The sequence below is a fragment of the Pithys albifrons genome, chromosome 2 (genome assembly GCF_047495875.1).
Source record: "Pithys albifrons albifrons isolate INPA30051 chromosome 2, PitAlb_v1, whole genome shotgun sequence".
Lineage (NCBI taxonomy): Eukaryota > Metazoa > Chordata > Aves > Passeriformes > Thamnophilidae > Pithys > Pithys albifrons.
The window spans coordinates 73,706,578-73,727,711 of NC_092459.1; the positions used below are offsets into that span (position 1 = coordinate 73,706,578).

Below are 21,134 nucleotides of genomic sequence, written 5' to 3' on the forward strand. Positions count from 1 at the left end.
TATGAACTTTTAATACATTTATTAATATTAATATTGGTGTTGCACATATATTTTTCTCCCTTTCACCTTTATTTTGGGGTAATTTCATTTGATGTTTACTGAGCAATAGCTAAGATGTGGTTAAAGGAGCCTTTTATAAAGAAATAGAGCTGTGTTAAGAGCAAAGCAATAAAAGTACATTGTAATATCTCTTATCAGCATTTTTTTTCGCATCTCAAGGCATCATCATATGCTAAGACAATTTTAATCCCATTGTTATAAGTGAAGAAACAACACACAGGGACAGTAAACACTAGATGTGTAAGGGTATGTTACCTCCAAAGATAATTAGTTATTTATGGAGAGATTTAATTGTTTAGTAATATCATCAGCATGTCTAGTGTCACACCAGCATTAGTAGGAAGCATATGTACATTAACTAAAAATGTATATTACATTCATTTAGGCTGCTATGTGTTCCCCTGATAGATTTAAAAGGAGAGACATTCAGTACCTTGCCTGCCAAATACAAAGTTATGAATGTATTGGTTTTAGCAAGGGTAGTTAATGCTTACCTAAGTATAATTTTATATTCAGCAGTAGCTCTTTATTTAGTCTCTGTGTGTGCACAAACACATCTTGGCAAAAAATGTTTCTATACTAGCACTTAAGTTCCATAAGTTCCTACTAAAGTCAAGGATAGATTTACTTCTGAATATAGTAAAAGCCAAGCTCTGCCAATATACTTTTAAAAATTCATCCCTCAATCTGCTTGGTGTTTTTTTTCTTTTTAGCAAAATTATGTGATTGTATGTTGTAGTTGTACCCTGAGACTTCAATATAGCAGAGTAATATTTCAGGCTAGCAACAATGGCAAGTAATATTTTTCAGTTATAGGAGGCTGAAAGTGTAGTGGTTCTGCAGGAAGTTTATTTTGGCACAACACCTTCTGCAAAAAAAGAAAAGGTATTTTTTGTTTTAAAATGGCTGTGGATCAATTCCTGAGGCTGGAATGTTATCAACAAAGTGCATGCAGAGTCTAATGCTGGCTGAAGGGCTGAGATGCCAAAATTTGGCTTATTACAGAGCATACATTTTCTTTTAGACAGCATTGTTCTCTGTGTTAAATACATCATTAAAAATGGCCAAGTTAGTCTCACAGAAACTCTTTCCCTATTTATTTTTAATTTGCTCTGACATAGTGCCAGTACAAGAAAATGTAGAATATTACATGTAAGTAATTTTCTTTAAACCCTCTCTTTGTAGTCAGTCCTTTAATAGCTCAGAAAACCATCTTTATCCAACAGCTGTGTGCACCAAACAAGGGTTCTTTAATTTCCCTGTATGTGTTCATCTAAACCACAGCACGGGGGGCTGGTGTTCCTGTGCCAAAAGGCAACAACTTTCAAGTTGTATATGGCAGTTTTCCATTTCAAAAGAAAGAAATATTCTGGAAGTGGATACTCCATTGCAGCTTAGTTACAAATGAATTCCTGATATCTTAAAACATACCTGATCACAGGTTACAGTTTGCCAGTTCCTTTCACAGGTCATCTGAGATACTGCTGTGTGACTCAGTTCGATTTGCTTGGACCTTGGGATCCTAGTGAAATAGAAGCAGACCAGTTCTTTTCTTCCTCAACCTGAGGACTTAACACCTAGAAAATTCCTTAGCTGGAACTATTTACCTTGGACCATATCACTTCAAAGGGTGAACCGCAGTATCAACAATCTTATTGTGCAGCTGCTTTGCAATACAAAGAAACCTAAGGAGAAAAAAACCCCAACAAAACCTATATTGCATTGGCAAACAGTATTTGTTTTCCTGGAATTCTCTATACTATTCTCTATACTAACCATTTTGGTTCAATGACAGTTTTATTTGAAGAGCTTATATACCAGACATGACACTAATAAGAGTTGTCATAATGTTTCTGGAAGCTGCAGTGCTTCAGATGTGCTAAATTTTGCCTAATCTAATTCTGCACTGATCTTTCTCTTGGCTTCAGTGGGAAATATCAGGCCCTTAAAAAGTATAAACTCAAAACATCTTGAAAGAAAATTACTGTACATTAGGACAATTGAATAGATCTTGAACCTCTACTCTGACTCTGGGGAGAAAATAAAGTAAACTAATTTTTAAGCTTGGCTAATTAAGCCTTGGACAGTTGTAGCAGAGAACTGAGTGGTTGCAGGCCTAGCCAGCTATCATTTGCCAATATAGTTTGTGGCTGTGGAAGGACACACTGCGTTATCAAAGGCAGCCAAGCACACTCGGCTGAGTAGTTCTGTTGGTGGCAGAATTTTTCCTCCTAAAACTTTGTTCCATGGACCAGTCTTATTATTAAACAAAGGGAAAGCCCTGGGTTAAGGTGTGGATAAAGACTTTAGATCATGAGTGTGATCAAGATGCAGGTAGCCCAAATGAAGACCCTTGTTTTAAAGATTTTGGTAAAGGGGCTAGTCAGTGTAGAGTGGAATACAGAAATATATAGTGAGTGTCAGAAAGTAAAGGAGTGAAAGAAGTTTGATGCTTGAAGGCTTACAGTGGAAAGTTACTGGAAGAGAAGTGACCTTTTGCATGATTTTAAATTTTTTTCTCTGTGTCCCCTAATAACTTTTGAATATGTTGGCCAATTTCAGCCACATTTGACAGAGATGTAGGAGTCTGTGAGAGAAATATGTTACTGATGATCGTTTTAATGAGACAGCAGTGAAGATGAGGAAGGCACTGTAAATTGCTCAACAGGAGGAAATTTTAACATGACATCACATTATTAGGGCATCCATGTGAGAGGGAGACCACTACAGACACAGGGAAAAAAGTTCTAATAATTACTGAACCATTTCAGATGCCAGTGGCATAGCACATGCAGGAGTCCATCCGTTCATGGTACAGACATACCCGGAGTCTGTTGGCAGTTTGATACCCATCAAGGGGATGAACTTTATTAGTGGCAAGGCAGGTGGAGCTGCTGATACTTCCCCTTTTCATAATTCCACAACATGCAACTATTGTATGAAAAAATAAGGAAAATCAGATCGCAAGAATTTTCAGAGTCCCAAACAAATAAAATAAAATATATTTTGCTACCAAATAAATTCAATATTATCTCTATATGATGGAAAGGTGAGGAGATTCAAAGATAAGTATGTCATCAAAAAGATGAGCAAGGATTTAAGACAGTAAAAATTAAAATCCAGATGATTCCATTCACTTTTATAGAAAGGATATGACTGCTGGCTGGACTACAGTCAGATGGTTAGCCTGATGACTATAATTCAAAATGGATGTGAACATTCTGTAAATGTCATATGTATTGCAGACTGTTCTTAGCCCAGTAACCATTTAGATCAGAGCTGAGCAGTTGTGGGTAAAATAAGAGAAGTAATGTTATTTCAATCTTTTTGTAGTTGGTAATGCTCTATCCACTGCATCACTGTATAAATAAGTTGAGAGGACTAAACTTTTTAGCTGGTGAAATTCACTGTCACGGAAGTGTCATTTATGGTGTAGTTTGTTGTGGATATGATAGAAGCTCTTATAAAGGTGGCCATATTTGAAAATCAAACCTGAAATTAAATGGGTTTTTTTGTAGCTGAAGGAGAATTTTTTCTTGTTGTGAATTGTTCAGCTGTAGTACTTTTGTGTTATTCTATGTGGGATGCTTAATGGTGAAAGCAATTTTTAATTTTTTTTTTTGGTTTACTTCAGTGGTGGTTTTAGTTTAATGTAAATAACAGTGTTGTTCCACAGAAAAGTATCATTTTACATCAAAGTCCTGATAAAACCTGGTAAATAAACTTTGCTGAACATATAAATACTAAACAATTGGGTTGTTTACTGCTAAATATTTACTGTGAAGTCTTAGAAGTATTTAAAAACTGGTTTTTCTAGTTTCTGTTGCAGCAGATTCTCTCATAGGATCCGTTTTCAATCCCCATTTTCCTTTGCATACACCTTATTTAAGCAGGAAGAGCTTAATTTAAGCTGTAATCTTTTATCAGAATAAACCTTAGTCTGTTTTCAAAATACTGGTGCTCGTCCTCCCTCAGTTTGTCAGGTCAAGGAGGCAGATGATTCATTATGGTCCCAGGAGCTCGTTGCTTAAAGCTGACTGATGCCAAGTAAATGTACTGTTTCACCAGCCCACTTTTGTGGGCTGACAGTCCTGAAATTTACCACCATTCCACCAGTTTAGGTTATCCTTGCTCAAGAGCAGAGAATACAACTCCAGTGCACAGGGGCTTTAGCATCTTTTGACAACTTCCACTGGGAATTTATACTAGTGGTTGAAGGCAGGATGATCCGGTCTCTGTCTTTTGGTTGAAGTTGTTTAATGATGCTCTTCATTGCAGAGAATTTAACTTTACTTAAGTTGTCATCAGTTGACAATTCCTCTCTCTGCATTTGGAACACAGTGTGCCTTAGTGTTCTCAGGCAAAGCTAAGCCTTTCTGGTTTAATGACAAGTTCCTGAGATAGGATCTACCTGCTGCCTTTATTGTTCAAGTATAAATTGCCTATGGTTAAATATTTGATCACTTAAGATACAGGTGGCTTTTGGGGGAGTTAATGTAAGAAATAACATACTGGTAAATATACCAGCCAAGTTCAAATGGTTCTAAGAAGAACTGGTTAAACTAGGGCAGTACACAGATTTTGATCACCACCATTTGAATTCCAGCAGCATACTGCTTGGATCAAATTACATTGATTTTTAACTATTATTATTGAATTGATTAGTTTTAACTAGAAATCATCAAATACAAACCTGTCCTTGAGTGTTAAGTTTTCCTTTTTATAACAAAAAAAAGTATGTTCTTTTATGGGTGGGTAAGGTGGGAAAAGCAGGAAGGAGAGAAATGCTTTGTGTGATTTTAAAGTTATCTCTGTTTAAATTTATATTTCAAAAGGTTAGCCTTAGTCATGTCTTCAGTATTCAACTTCACCACAGGAAGAAGGCAACAAATTAGGAAAAAAAGTAAATACATAAGAGCAAGTTTAACCCAAGTAACAACTACTAATACAAATTTTTTTTATATTGAAAGAGAGTGTCCCCAGAATGTTATTGAAAATCCTGCTAAAGGAACTAGTTTTTAAACAAAATGTAGTATTTAGTACATTGAGATACAGAGGACATTTAAAGTAGCACAAGTAAAGAATTGTAAAATGATTATTTTACCTTTCTCCTTGGTTTCTAGAAATTCACATAGGGAGATGGCTTTGCTGGTGGATATGGGTCTGTCCTTCATTTGTGCCTGCTGATGTCTGGCATGTTCAGATATTCACCTTCACATTTCAACTGTTGTAGAACATATTTATACTTTTAACAGAATTTGAACCCTTTAAACTCCATGCAGCTGAGGGGCAAAGGAGTTTTGGGGTTTTTTTAGTATGCTCTTGGAAATAGTTTGTGCAGCATTCAAAATGCATAGCATAAAGTTTACATCTCTATCAAAAAATCATTTGTGAATCCACAAAGAAGACTCAGAGGACTGGTAGTTTTTCCTTAGAACATAAGGGTATTTTTACATACTCATTCATTTTTGTTATTATTTCAATAGATGAAATTTGAACTGGAAATTTGTATTTCATATACAAACCCCATGTATTTCTTCTTCCTCTAAGTTAAAACTGTTCAGCAGGATGTGCAGTCTCTGGGTCTAGATTTGCAAAGCTTTCCCATGAGCAAACACTTTCCATCTCGAAAAGCCTCTTTCTATGATCAATGAATATACACATGACCACAGAGATTGGTCTGAACTTGTGCTACACAGGCTAAAGCCCTGTGTTTCTAGAGCAGAAAAAGGGGTGATATAAATCTGTGATGGTGGCTTTTCTAGCAAAGACATTTCTCTAAGTGTTAGAAAAAACCTTTATGCATAGTGCCTTGTGTGCTGTAGCACTTCTCCTGCTCATTTCAAGTGGCTTATCCAGTTCAGATCAGGCCTTCCAAGCACTGTATCAGTAACCTCTGCTGCAATGATGCTGGAGGACTATGAACTTTTGAGCTGTCATCTCAGTCTTTAGTTAATGCTGGCAAATAGGAGAGGTAATATTTTTTCCCAAGTGCTGAGAGGGTGGGAAGCTGCTGTTGGTAGGGGCAGCAGGAGGGCACAGCACAGGCAGCTGGTGCAGGAGGAGCTGTTCTCATGCTCTCTGTTTCTCTCACACAAATGTCATCAGCTGGTGGTAGGAGTAGCAGCACAAAGATCACAGGGGTGTATCTCACATGATTCACTGGGGTCCTGAATTTATAAACATAGTGAAAAGAACAGACATGATTTCTGAAAAGCAGTAATCTCTAGGGTGTAATGCCCTGCAAGACAAGACTTCTTTTCTTTTGGAATTTTCCACTTCTCATCATGACGTCTTAACATTGCAGACACCAAGCTGTTGTGAGCATTCCCATGGCAAAGCAAATCTGTGATTTGCCATGTGCACAGCCTCATTGTTACAGATTCACTGTGCTTTCCTTTTCTTTGGTTTTTGTTGCCAGACATGAAAAATAAAAACTACCCTTTAGTGAATATTTCCTGTCCTTTAAAGTAAAAAAATCACTGTTGATAGTTCTTGCCTTGGTCTTGCTGATATTGACTACCATTAACAAACAAACCTTATCTGATACACACCACACACAAACACACACATACACACCCCACCCCACGACACTTGGTGCTTTAGTAAATTTCTGGATTTATAAACCTAGGCAATGAAGTCTTCCACCTGTAAAAGCTGTCACCAGCAACACTGTTTTATCTTTTTTAACTACTATGTCTCAGAGCACAGATAGGGGTTTGTTGGTGGCTCAGATTTCATAGTCACTTAGGCAGAAGTAACAGCACAATGTCAGCACTACACTGATCTCCTGCGTGAGACACCACTCAAAGTCCTCTTCTGTGTTTTACTGTTTTATATGTCACCATCAAACACAAAATTTTTCAGATTCTCATTTGGACACATGTTCTGCAAATATGTATACATTTGGTTTGTGTTAGCTTGAATAGCAGCACTGAAGAAAGTTGGGTTATTCACATTTCTACTGGGTGTATGCTTAGAGTTTTCAGAATAAAAGAAAGATATAAAAGCTTTATTTTAAGATTTATGGCCCAGATGGCACCCAGCATCCACATATAGTACTAGTAATCTGTTTTAGCAGCTGTTTTATATACTTGATACCATTGGGATTAAAAAGAACAGTAAAAGCATCTGACCAAAAGTACACATTCACTAAATATGTAGATGGGAAATTGCTTGATATGACAGCTTTTACTCTTATTTTCAGCAGCCTAAATACTTGCTTTCATTATTCTTCATGAAAGTTTGTTTTCAGCAACTGAATCTTTTGACATCATCAGTACCTATAGTTCAGTGACAGAAGATGCAGATTTATATGACTGTGAATTTCACTCTGGTTTTGTACTAACCTATAATAAAAATACTGGTGATATAGGCCATATTGATACCAATTTGGACATGTTTGGTTTAGCTGGTTGGTGTGCTACCATCACTCTTGACCTCTACTGCTAATTGTAACTTAACATATCCATTTTCCATATAGCATAAGAGCAAAACACTTGTCAAAGTGCTCTGAAGTATTTTATTGAAGTTACTTAAAGTTCAATTTATTGTTGCATTGAGAACAAAACCAGGCTGTATAAGTTCTGAAATAATTCCTTGGAGTTCTGAGGATTCCCAGCAGTTCTTGCTCTTTGTACTTCCCACTCATAAAGTCTTACTTTGCGATCACAAACCAAGCAGATTCCGTTTTAAAGCTTGTAATGATGTGTACTCACTTCCTTAGCAGGTGCTAAGATTTTATCAGGTGATCAGAAACAATCTAGTAAATGTAAGAATCTCTCAGCTGCAACATGGTAACTGACTGTGTGCACTCTTGCAGTCTAGTTTAGTACAAGTAGTACTGGTTCACTTAAATCACATTCCTCTTTAAAGTACATTTCAGCATTGTTAGGCATTTTGCAAATGCTTCACTTGCCAAAGGAAGAGAGTTATGAGTGTGCATGTAGTTACTAGTCTCAGCTGGCAAAATGATAGCTTACATCTGGAGGCAATAGCTTCCTGAAACTCAGTGGCCTGCTCCCATTCTGAAAATACTTTCATTTTAAAGGAGGGGTATAAGAGAGTCTCCCTTACTCAAGTGTGAACTGTCATGGTTAGAAAAAGATGAACCTTTCATTTTCTATATGACTGCTCAAATTCTTTTGGGAAGTGTCCCTGCTCACAGCAGGACTTGGTCCTAGATGATCCTTAAGGTCCCTTCCAACCTAAACCATTCTCCGATTCTGTATTATTCCATTTCTGGTGTAATTTATACTGTAAAGATACAACATGTACCATGGATTAAGCATTGATGGCCAAACTAAGAATCTCTCCTGGTCCTGACAGGCTGCTACGGTACAGACTGTGGAAAAAGCATTGCCCACTGAAGAGCTTCGTGCTGTTTACACAATACTTAAAATCAGTTTTCCCCATATTGGCTTTTGTATTTTGCTATGCTTTGCCTCAGCAGGGTGTTAAATTCACCTATTAGGTTTATTTTGTCTGTGAGCTTAATTGTCTTGTTGAGGTTCTTATTTTGCATTTTCTGGATGTTGTCATACCATTCAAGTATTTCTTCTGGAGACTTCCATGTTGAAGTGAAATAATTTGACTTTCAGACTACAGTCAAAGGAAATTTGAGAGTGTTTAAAATAAAAGTTTGCGTACAATAAACTTTGTTCTGTCATCTGCTGTAATTTAAATCATCTCTGAATGCTGTAACATTTCCGGGGTAGTCAAACTCTGGAAGGTCAATAGATCACTGTACACATCAATTTATACTCCCAGTTCATGTTTTACATTCCACTGACAGATTTTTTTTCTGGGGAACTGCTAGTGTTTGAAAAGTACTATGGAGAATAGCCATTAATTTTGTCTTTCCATTTTCATCCTGGATGTATCTGTCTTAAAAACCTGAGTGAGATACTGTATTGGTTAAACCTCACCTCTTTGACATTATTGAATAAAACTAGATACAGAATCCTTTGATGAACTCTTCTATGCAACAGAGGACCATCATTTTTTGTCACAGGTTTGGGACAATTTATCATTTTCTTTGCTGTTCTTATGGTTATAGGTGATGGTAAGATTGCTCATGGTCGCTGCTTTGTGAGGCCTGTCTTTCTGTGTTTGTGTATGTGTGTTTGCAGCTTGCAGAAGTGGACCCCAGAGCTGTACATCTTGGCGCTGTCTTGGTTCGTGGCCTTACAACTTTGCTCATGGCCAATAGTGCCTGTGGTTTTCCATTCAGAATGGATGATTTGATGCCTTGGGCAGTGTTTGATGGAAAACTTTTTCAAGAAAAATACCAGCAGTCACACCGAGGCTGCTCTGTGGAAGAGCTTTTGGAAGGCAATGTAAGTAATCATATCCTCTTAGACATTTCTGTGTTCTTTAAAAAGTTTTACCTGTACATTTCGTTTGTTGTTTTAATATTCATGTTTACACTGTTCCACTTTCTTTGTATTTTTCTTCTCTTTCTTATTCCTTTTTCATTCTCTCCACAAAAAAAATAATAAAAAGAAAATGTAGAAGTCCTGAGCCTATGCAGAAAACTATAATTTTACCTTTACTTTTGTTTCCATTACTCAGAAAATAATATAGGGTAAATGGTTGTCAATTTTAAAAAATGAAAATGCCTGAGATATTGAGGTCTTTTCCTGCAAAATTTTAGACAAATTATTAAGAACATCTTGAAGTAAGCATACTTAAATTATTATACTTAGGTATAATTTTTAAAGTATTTAAGGTTGACATTTTTGAAGACATTAAAGAACCCAAAGTCTGAGGTGGAGTTTTGGTAAATTCAAAGGGAAACTGTAAATCAGAATAACGTCTATTTTTCTTGAAAAATCTCATAAAATCATAAACTATTCTGAGTTGGAAGGGACCCACAAGGATCATTGAGTCCAACTCTTCAGTCGGTGGCCCATACAGGGGATTGAGCCCATGACCTTGGCATTACTACAACCAAGTTTTAACCAGCTGAGCTAATCTCACCAAATACTTTCCTGTACCTCTAAGTACTTTAGTTCTCAGTCCCACTTTATCTTACAAATCTGGACTGTTGTAGGATTTGTGTGCTATGTTACCAAAAAAAGGGTATGACTTCAAACATGTCTGGGCAGGGAGGAACCAACGGAGTCCTGCTCAGCACAGGGCATTGCAGTGGCGTTATGTCCAGACCCAAAGGTAGGGACTGCTAGACTGGGTGCAAGACTGTACTGATGCATGAGGGAGGCCTCAGACCAGAGCTGGCTTGTGCCCCACTAGCACAGAAGTTGTGTAGAGATGCTTGGGCAGATCTGTGCTCATCGGTAAAGGTGGCCCTGAAGACCTTTCAATTAAGCTGTCTCTTTTCAATGTGGAACTGAAAAGCCTGCATCTTTTAATTACTATTCAAAATTTTACCTTAGAAATGCTTTTAACTGCTGTTGAATATATCACTTGAGGTTAAAGTAGTTACAGAGAAAAAATATTTCAGTTTTATTTTAATCTTGTGCATTCAATACCAGTTGTATTGTTTTCTTCTATAATTTTGTGTCCAATTACATACTGTGCTGGTCTGGAGTGATGAGTGGAACACTTGTGGGTGGGTGGAATGAATGTGTTCTTAGCGTGAAGGAGAATAATCCTTTCCATATGTATTCAATCATAGGACCATAACCTCTATCCAAAGCCTGTGGCTTCTATTAATTGGTCTGTCGATTTCAGTAGATTTTGGATTTGGCCAATAGTTCATCCAATTTTTTTATGCCGGACTTTTGCAGAACAATAGATGGTTTAAAGAATAACTGAGAAAATATAAAAACATCTGAATCTGTGTGAAATTGATACTTCTTTTTCTTTTGTGTAGAATTCAGGTTAGTGGATAACAATACATATCTAAATCTGTAAAAATTCATATTAATTGAGATAGGTATTTTTCAATGTGTTAGGTAGTATATTTTAGCTAATATTTGAGAATCTTGGTGTGGTAATGTTGGAGCTGTATTTTATGCTGTTTTATAATGAAGATGAAGAAAGCTGATCACTTCCCTAGAACAGAGCTAGAAATATGCTTGATCAACTAAAATATCTAGGTTAGGGTTTTTGAAAGCCTGATGCTCTGTTTTAAACAAACCCCAGATAGACTATTCTGTTGTGAAGAAAAATACTTCAGCCATGTGAATTTTTAGAGTAGTTTAAACATCTTTTTCTTTTTTAGGTACAATTTTATGGTACATATATGGCAGAGATATGTACCCAGACTAATAAAATAGCTTTCCAGCTTATCAGTTTGAGACAGGAATCTGTTTTGTGGAGAATTGCCAAGAGATGCCAGTTTAGCTGGGAACACTGGCAAGGCAGCAAGCATATGTGATTGGTTTTTCCTATTATTATAAGTTCAACTTTAATAAATAAAAACGGTACTTGGTTCCTGGCAGAGCTCAATGTACTGCTGGAAACCAGGATCTTTCAGCACTTGTTTGTTAACAATCTACCCTTGAGCACCATAAATCTAATCTGGTGATAGTGACAGCATTGTATTCTGAAAAAGTTGTTCTACATGGGTTGTTTTGTTATAAAAAAGATAAATAATAGGAAAAAGTTATTCCTTATGTTGTTCACTGCTTGTCTCCTAACTCTTAAGGTTCCTTCTCTATGATCTGGATAGTTATATTACTTTATGAATTTTAGGCAATCTCAGAGTAAGAGTTGTTTTGACTACAAGGGGCTTATAAATAGTTAATAGCTTTCAGAAAATTACACTGGAAATACAATCCTGACTAAATATTTACATTTATATCAGAAATTTTGAACCTTTTAGGGTTTGCTTCCTACAGATTCTTGTACCAAAAGAAGACTATGTATACATTAAATACAGTTATATATTTGCAGGCAAGTTTTTTTGTGGCTCAGATCTTTGTAGCCTAACAGCTGTTAAAGATAAAAAATGGACAGCTTCTGATAAGAATAAAAAATTGAACCATCTTGCTTTAAAAAAAAAATATGCTAAGCGCATATTATGCTAGTTCTCTGCTTTTCAAAACAGTAATCATATTAGTTTCTTTATCCACACAGAAAATTGGATATAATAGACTCATACAGCAGTGAGGCAATGATACTATCACTTTATTAGCCTTTTTATTGTGCTTCTCACTAATGAGTATGCTTATAATGAATTTCCTTAAATTAAAACCAAATTACATAATAGGTTCAGCATAAGTGATATGTTTTGTTCTTTTCTGATCACTCTTTTCATTCAACCTTCATAAACACATTCTGGATTTATTCTCCCAAGAATAAAATGGAAGGTTTTTCCCATTAGAGGGTGTTCTTCACAGACTGGACTGTTTGTCTGGTAAAAAAAAATTAAATCTGTGTGTTTTGTTTAGTGCTCAATAGAGGTTTGTTAACTCAAATAATGTACTAGGAGAGTTCACAGGAGGGCTCAGGGATTTAGACTCTACCTCTAATTTAAGAAACTTAAGTAGTTGCTGAAGTCTTGCTACCTATTGGATTTTTTACCTTCTCATGTCATCTTCTCCCCTCCTGCTTGCTCTTAAAAAAGGAATTGCTATCCTGTTAACATCTGTTCAGTTTTATGAAAATGTGTATTATGCTATTGCTCTAAAATATTTCTTTTTGTAATTCTTTTAATTGTGTGCTAAATCCCACATGCCCAGTACTGTCACTTTTTCAAAGCTCACAGAAATCAGAGAAAGTTAAGGATATGTCACATCTCTCAGTATTGCATCTGTAAATAGCTTCAGTTTATGGTTTTGACAGTAAAACTTTTCATCACACCACAAGGTAAATTTTGTTATTCAATTTCTCTGGTTTTGTACTTTGTTATATTTTATCAGTCAGGATTCTGAACTGATGTATTACTATTGGGTTGTTTTGTTTCTAATGCATGAGATTAAGAGACTTTGATTTTAACTGGTGTATTTTCCATGAGTTCATCAATCCTTATCAGGAGGCTTTAACCAGCTCTACCTCAGGTATTGCTGATAGAAGCCTAACTAAATATATCTATGGGTGCAAGGTAACAGAATAGGAAAGTAAGTGATTTACAAATGTGAGCAGAGAAGAAAAACAAACCTCATTGAGAAAGCAGGAAAACATTTCTTCTGCACCCCTACTCATCTCTCCAAGTATCCACTTTTAATATCAAATGTTTGAACTTTATTTCCTGAAAAAATGTGAGCCAGATCTACCACCTTCATGTATGCATGTGTGGCTAAGACAAGTCTTCCAGTTGCTGTGTATCTGATTTGTGCTAGAACTGAAGAAACAGCAATCATTGATTTTTAACCCTGTTGTTTGCAGGAGTCTTTGTATACACCCTTCCAGAATCTGAAGTCTTTCATTTGCAAGGTTTGCATGGCAAAGAAAAGATTGATACAGAGCAGACCAAGAGGGAATGGATTTAACACAGGTTGGCATTGTGTTAATTTTCTCAATAAAGCTAATATATCAATGAGTTCAATTATCCTTCAACAGCAGCATCAATTACATAGGCAGCACATCAAGCTAAGTAAATTGTAAGATCTTTCTCCAAGAAATCAAAGGAGACGTCTAAGAAAATATTTCCCATTTTAGCAATTAATTTTGATCAGGCAAGTTTAGATAGAATAATATTTCCTTCTAGCTACATAGTTAGTGAGATATATGCAATAAATATCATTCATTGACAGAAAAATCACTATTTACTCAGAGACTAAAATTATTTTTATAGGAGGAATTAAATGACTCAGAGCTTTTTCTCCCGTTGCCTCAGGGGAGCTATTTTAACATTGATTGTTGAAGGTCTGAGTGAGGCCTTGAAGAGAGAATACTTCTTTTTGGACTCACTGATACAGTTCAAACTATAAGAAAGCTTTTGGGCAACCTGGAGAAATGTGGTTTCTTTGTTTACAACCTTGTGTTTTTCCACCATCTTTATGGCTTAATTTGCTAAAGACATTTGTTTTCCCTACATGATCTGTCTGACTTTCAGGGGGAAAAGTAGCGTGTAAAGGTTTTTCAGCATCAGTCGCACACTAGCCGGAATGTTGAGACTTTTGAGACTTCAAAACAACTTGCCCCAAGTCTCAGTGTTTATGCTCAGATTATGCTTATTACTTGCTTAATGCCTGATCAATTATAATGTCTGTGAGGATAAAAATTACCCCTTAAGAATTCCTTGAGCAAATTACAACAGAAGAATGATTTTCTGCTAGTTCAGTACTTTGTATTATGTTACAGCAATGCTTCTGGTGTGGTGCCACACCATGCTGGTGCCGGACATTCAAAATTAGGGATATCTGTTGGTGATTTATAGTACCAGACCTTGTTAGCATCTGCCTTTCTTTGAGAGCTGTATTTAACTATTTTAATTATGATTTGTGATTCCAATTTGGACTGAGATTTCTGTTTGATTTAATGATTGCAGTCTCCAAATCTGTGTCATAAAATTTTGATCTGGTTTCTAAATACTCTTGTTAACAGCTTCTAATTATGATGTGCATAGATGGAAATGAGGACAAGAACCATGCTTATTAGGCTGACTTTAGTTTGGAAAATTTGCAATTGTGCACGAGTATTTTGGCATAAAACTAAGAAATACTTTTTCCTGAAAAAGAATATGCTGTATCTCTTTTTCTCCATTTAATCCTATATATTGTCAGAGTTCCTTACTAAATACTGTTTTTCAGGAAGAGAACAGAGAGATTTTAATCCCAGGTTCCAACAACCACGCAGAAGTCATTTTGTTTCTCCTTATCATAACCAGATGAGGGGGTTCGCACAGAGAAATCCTCAATCACAAGGTAAAAAATGTGTGCACATTTGTGTTTGTGGAATTGTCTCTGCCAACAATGTAACACTCTCTGTCTATATGGAGTTACCCTGTGGCTACAGCAGTCAGTAACAAAACTTGCATCATACTAGTGGTGTAGTACTATTAGCAAAAACTAATTCTGCACGGTGAGGTACAGTGTAGCATTATAATTCTAGTCATCTTTTACTCACTGTATTCTGGGAAAAAAAGCTTTCATGTGGTATGTATAATTTTCATGCTTGATCTCAGCTGAACTGTGTTTAAAAATGCAATAGTTCTAAAACAAACTGGCACAGCTGCACAAAAATGTCTGAAATCTTTAGCTGCAGATTTTTGTTCATACTTCAACAAAACACTTCAGCACATGAATAAAGTTAAACACATCCTGAAGTGATTTTTTAGATCAGGGTCTCAGCATCTAGGTCACATACATACAAATGCATGTTCTGTCTTGCCTTAGCATTAATCTTAAGTCATTCACCAGTCTCCCTTCTTGAACAGACGTTTCAATGAAGCATCACTGTGGACAGCACTGTTGAGCTGACACAATTCAGTTTTACTTCCTCATTACTGTGAGTCGAAGCACATACATGTAGATTAAAGAAATAAGCAAAAGGAAGTGAAGTGTCTAAAAAAAATCAATTATTTTATTAAGTCTGCAGAACCCTGAATTGCTTTTGTGTTTCCAGGTGAGGTTTTCGAAGAAGATTGATGATGTGATTAGGGAACACAAATAATAAATAAATACAGTGAAGTCTTTAATGTGTTTCAGCTGCCACTGTTGAGTACATGCAAGTAAGATACTACCATTTGATTCACAAATCCTGTGTGTGAAATGTAAAGCTAAAATAGAGAGTATGTATGCTGACCACAAGCAAAACCAAAACTGGTCATTGTTACCAGGTCTTGATCACCTCAACAAACCTGATATTCAGAGGTCAGTTCATCTCTGACCAGCTCCAGAAATCTTAGGACTAGATGGATTCCTCAACGTATGTTCCACAGTAACTGTTCTGCTGTGTTATAGATGTCTTTCAGTAGCATTATTAAAACATCTTGGCTTCTTCTACTCTAGACTTATTTCTTACCCCCAGGACACTCTTAAAACATGATCCTATAACTGCAGTTAAATTACCTCTGTTATAAGTTAAACAACTTTATTGGAAAAACACATCTGTCCTTACAAAAGAGCCCTGGAACGTTTTAGAGCGCCTTTTAAAATGATCCGCCAACATGACTCATTTTGTCAAAACTTTTTCCTAAGTTTGCTAATACCAGCACAGGTATTTGGGTTTCTTCTTTATGTAGCTGTTGTCTCTGCTATGTGTGTGTCTAACCAGAGAGAGAAAAAAAGAACAAAAAAGTAGCCATTTTGTGTTCATGGTAGCTTTTGTTATAAAACTTCCTTGTAATGCTACTGATACCTGCCTGTCCCATCCTTTATGTACCTTCCCATGGTATAGTGTTATGTTTCCTGCTGTTGCATAAGTCACTGGATTAAGTGCATTAAAAAATAATGGAACAGTAACCACAGGAGCCCTCTCTTCTTTGTCAGGAGTGTACATAATGATTAGGCAGCCTTTGCTCTCTCTTATCAGTTAATGTTTAAGAATTCCATGACTGTCTCAACTTGACCAGTACAAGAAAGTATCAACCAGAAAAGCAGTGGTATTTCACTGAGATGATGGCTTTAATCCACTCAGCCAGAACAAAATTTGGATTTGGGCATCCCTCATTATATGGTGAATAGTAAGCAGTGAGCTGCTGTAATTAACAGCTCATCCTCTAGCTGTATTTTGAGTGTAGAGAATTCAGATGTGGGGGCGTTGGGTTTTGAGAGAGTTGGGGATTTTTGTGTTTCATTTGATTTTATTCATTTAACTGCTCACTGTAAATTTCTTGGTTGTGTGTTACAAATGGATAAGAGCACATCCATGTAGCTCAGAGCAGAACAACTCACAGGGAGGTAGATTTTCCCTTAGTATTTCTTGTTTGATAATATACAGATTCTAGGTTTGTGGTTGCAACATCACCCCACAGGCCATATAGCCTATTGGTATATAAACTTCATTAATTAGAAGTTGAGACCACTAAGACATTATTTTTCATCACATAGTTACCTCATTCTACAAAAGCCTAAAAATAAACTGAGCATTAAGAACTATGGAAGTCACTGTTAAGTATCAGGTGTCTGTCAGTCTCTTCAGCAGTCCAGCTGTTGAACACAGCTGGATATTGTGTGTCATAGCACACAAATTACCACTTAGATCTAAATGGGCTTACGAAATATAGCAAAGAGACTAAACTTATCTATGTATTGTCTTATATACTTTTATGGCTATATTTTTTAATTTCTGTAATTTGTAGAATGGTTCTCACACTAGTAATTTGAAATCTGCCTGAAAAATGAACTGGAGGTACGGGAAAGAGATAGGGGAGAGAGTGCTTATGGGTCTAGTAACAGCTACATGAATGATTGAAATCAAGGATACCCTAGTACTTTAGAAATGGTGAAAGATAATGGAAACTATATAGAATTTCTGCCAGTGATAAGCTAAACATCATAACTCTCTGTATGGTGGGCTCAGGGGAGGGATCATAATGAGTAAGAGCTCTCAGAGCACCAGAAGTAATGAATGATAATTGTAGCTACCAGTCATCTACCACCAGACTCATAAATAGTGAGATGGGGAAATCATGAAGCATTCTGACAATTTCATACTTGCTTTTAGATGTTGTCTTCGGATTTGGGAGTTAACCATATTCTATCTTAAGAAAACTCCTTTTTAAAAATATAGTTTTACTTCTTTGCCTCTATCCATCTTTCCTGTGTTTTTCTTCCCTCTTTTTATTAGGAGAAAAAAACCCCAACCCAACAAAACAAACAAAAAAAAGTGGAATTGGGCAGCTTGTTGGTTTCTAAGGATTTTAACTTAGAAAATATCACTTTTGCAGAAGTACTTTATTAAAAAAACCCAAACAAAACAAAACAACAAACCACAAAGTCTTGGAGAAATGCTTTTATGGAGAACTGTAAGCAGTTTTCCAGGGGAAACAGAAGATGAGTGTCAAGGAAAGATATGAGGTAAAATGTTGTTGGAGGCATGTTTCCCTCAAGAGAAACTCTTTTGTCCAAGACAAAAAGGAATTATCCAGGTTTCCATTTCTTCACAGAACATAGTTACATCAAGAGGCTACATTCACTTCAGTCTTAGCACACTGTAAAATGTGTAACAGAAGACAATGCAAGCAAGCTCTCGTTTGCAAGATATTTAGTCAAGCCTTCCACCACGTTTGCATTGCATACTCTGTGTTCAAGCATGTTTCTGATTAATGGGATTTTGATAGAACTGTAATGCAGATGGGCCTTGGTAGAACTTCAGTGCTGAAAAAAAAGATGTAATCTACAGTGTGAGTACTACTTTACTGACAGGAATCTTTAACTAAAGCAGTATTGTATGCAAGCACACTTAAACCAGGATGAAAATATTTTAAATATAACATGTCTGGTTCTAAATAGTGTATTTTCCTTTCCTGAATTCATACAGTCTTCTCTATCAGCCACAGTGTGTGACCTGTATGACTCACTATCCCAACCCATTAATTGGTCTAGATTTAAAAGCTACAGTTGCCCACCAGTTCTAAGAAAAACAGTGCCACTGTGGACTTTATCCTCCATCATCTCAAAGTATTAGCTATAATTATACACCAACTGGACAAGGACATGTACTTTTTTCAAGATATGTATAAATTTAATTTTTCTTGACGGCTAATAGAATAAGCTCTTTTTTTCCTGCTTTAATGTTCATTAAAAGTATTTAATTCCTCTCCTTCTCTCTCCAGGAGGAAGATCGGGACACCCAGACCGGAGGAGATTTCACCATCCTCCTCAGTAAAGAATACATGTCTACGGGTGGTAAACTGAGATGAGGGGATAGTTATCATTGAGATAATTTTTCGTATGCAAGCCTCTTTCTTATGAACTTTCCAGAGTAACTGAACTGTGTTACTGTGGAGGAAATCACTCAAAGCTAAAGCTGTTCACTTTGTTAATCACTTGTCATGTTAGCTCTCTTGTTATGAGACCAGAATCACTAAAACCTAAGTTACAGGTACCTTAGGCACAGTAGGATCCCAGTATAGCTATGTGACTTTGTCCATTTGAAAACAGAGAGTCTGAAGCATTTTTTACAATATTATTAGATATTTCTGAGTGTAAATTTAAGACTTAAACTATAAATTTTTGCATATTTTTATTGTTGTTTATATTGCAAGACTTTCTCCACCATGTGTCATGTTCATGCTGTATTGTGGTTTCTTAATTGTGCATTGTGTCTGTATCTTAAGGGTTATAGCATTGTTACCAAAACCTTTTGAAAAGTTTGAAAAATGGCATCACTGATTTAAGCATTATCTGCCAATGAAACAAAAACCCTTTTTTGTGAAATGTAACACTTTCTTACAAGAGACAAAAATTGTGCTTACATTTTGTATTTCCAGTTGAGTTTTTCAATCTTTATCAATTGAAGAGAGAAAGAATCTGTCATGCTTTACTTCTGTAATGAGTAATACTTATGAGAACTCAGCATTCTTTTCTGTCCAGAATTCTAATGTAAACACTTATCTTCAGAATTGTTTCTTAAAAATTTATATATTTCACTTTGTGATTCAATTTCAGTGATAGAGATATTTCTTAATTCTAAAGTTAATTCATTTTAAGTAGTATTAGAATTATTTCATTTTAAATAGAGTATAAACAATACTAAAGAAATGTAAAATAATGGAGCACATGCAATTTTTTATAAGATTGTAGAATGTATGTGACACACTTAGAACTGTGTTTCTTTCTTTATTGATCTACAATCAACTTGATTGAAATATGACTCCATCTACGTAGCCTTCAACAATTTCATGCTTTTCTTAGATTTCTAGCAAAATTTGAACAGGGTTGGTTCAAGAGGATGTTTATGGAACTACTGGGTTTTCATCTGCGTATGTGCTTTGGAATCACAGTATCTTTACTTTTATACTTCAGCATTTTCAGTACATTAAATTATATAGTAACTCCTTCTCATATGGGAGGTCTGTGATGAAAGAAAATAGGAAATAAAAAAGCGGCATGCAGCTCCTGGAGCAAGTCCAGCAGAGGACTGCGAAGATGATTAAGAGACTGGAGAATATCTCTCACAAGGAAAGGCTGAGAGAGTTGGGCCTGTTTAGTCTCAAGAAGAAACAATTCAGAGGGGACCTCATCAATGTCTATAAGTATCTAAAAGGAGACTCTCAAGAGGATGGAGCCAGGCTCCTCTTGGTGATGGACAAGAGGCAATGGGCAGAAACTGACACACAGGAAGTTCCACCTGAATATGAGGAAGAACTTTTGCTGTGTGGGTGACCAAGCACTGGAATACATTGCCCAGATAGGTTATGGAGTCTGCCTCACTGGAGATACTCAAGAACCACCTGGATGAAATCCCACGCAATGTGTTCTAGAACAATCCTGTTTGAGCAGGGAGGTTGGACCAAATGACCCACTGTGGTCCCTTCCAACCTGACCCATTCTGTGATTATGCAGTTAATGTTGTTTCTTAGTCCTTGTGCAGGTAACTCCTTTGAGTCAACTGTCAGTGGAATGAGTTCCTGTTTAGTTTCCATGTTATGTCAAAGTCAATGGTATCATCAGACATACATAACTATGCTATGATTTCCTTGCAAGTATTTTTCTGTTTGTGACCCAATAAATATATTTTTTGTACTCAGCATACACCAACAATCCAACTAAATATATAAGGAATACAGGATTTCAAAATCTATTAAAAGTTTTAACACATGCAATTTTTATACAACATGGTGTCTTGATTTGCAATCCACAGATCCTGTCACAATAGGAATATTCCTGCTTCCTTTTTTGATTGATTTGTCACTGACTGTAATTACACTGTCATTTTTTTTTCCTTTTCCCCCACCCCCAAACCTTTTGGAATAATGTTCTCTGAGTTTTATGGAAGGTTCTCTAGTTTCAGGGATCTCATGATGTATAGTGGTGTATTTGAAAAGAATGTGATTGTGTGCCAGGCTTTGATATGAGAAAAGATTTCTCTTGGCCTCAACAAACCAAACTTAAATACAGTTAGAGTGGGAGCTTTGCTGTGCTGACTGTGGTATGTTATGAATTCTTGGTAATAATTACCCTGACTACTCAAGAATTGATAGCATCTCTGTGAGGGCTTTTTTCTGCCTAATCTTAGACCATAAGCAGAAGCTGCTTATTATTATTTCCAAACCA

The 21,134-nt window shown here is 36.2% G+C and overlaps 1 protein-coding gene across 4 annotated transcripts in view; it reads left to right on the plus strand.

Annotated features, from left to right (window-relative positions):
• The window catches only part of FAM120B (family with sequence similarity 120 member B), a 56,018-nt gene extending 35,288 nt beyond the window's left edge, over positions 1 to 20,730 (plus strand). For 3 of the 4 annotated variants that reach the window (XM_071549501.1, XM_071549502.1, XM_071549499.1), the window contains exons 7-10: positions 9,192 to 9,398; positions 13,357 to 13,465; positions 14,724 to 14,837; positions 18,692 to 20,730. In XM_071549501.1, coding sequence (XP_071405602.1) covers positions 9,192 to 9,398; positions 13,357 to 13,465; positions 14,724 to 14,837; positions 18,692 to 18,744 — 483 coding nt within the window. In that variant the 3' untranslated portion in view covers positions 18,745 to 20,730. The remainder of the gene's footprint in view (positions 1 to 9,191; positions 9,399 to 13,356; positions 13,466 to 14,723; positions 14,838 to 18,691) is intronic. The other variant, XM_071549498.1, reaches the window with a different exon arrangement.
• The last annotated feature ends 404 nt before the right edge of the window (positions 20,731 to 21,134 follow it).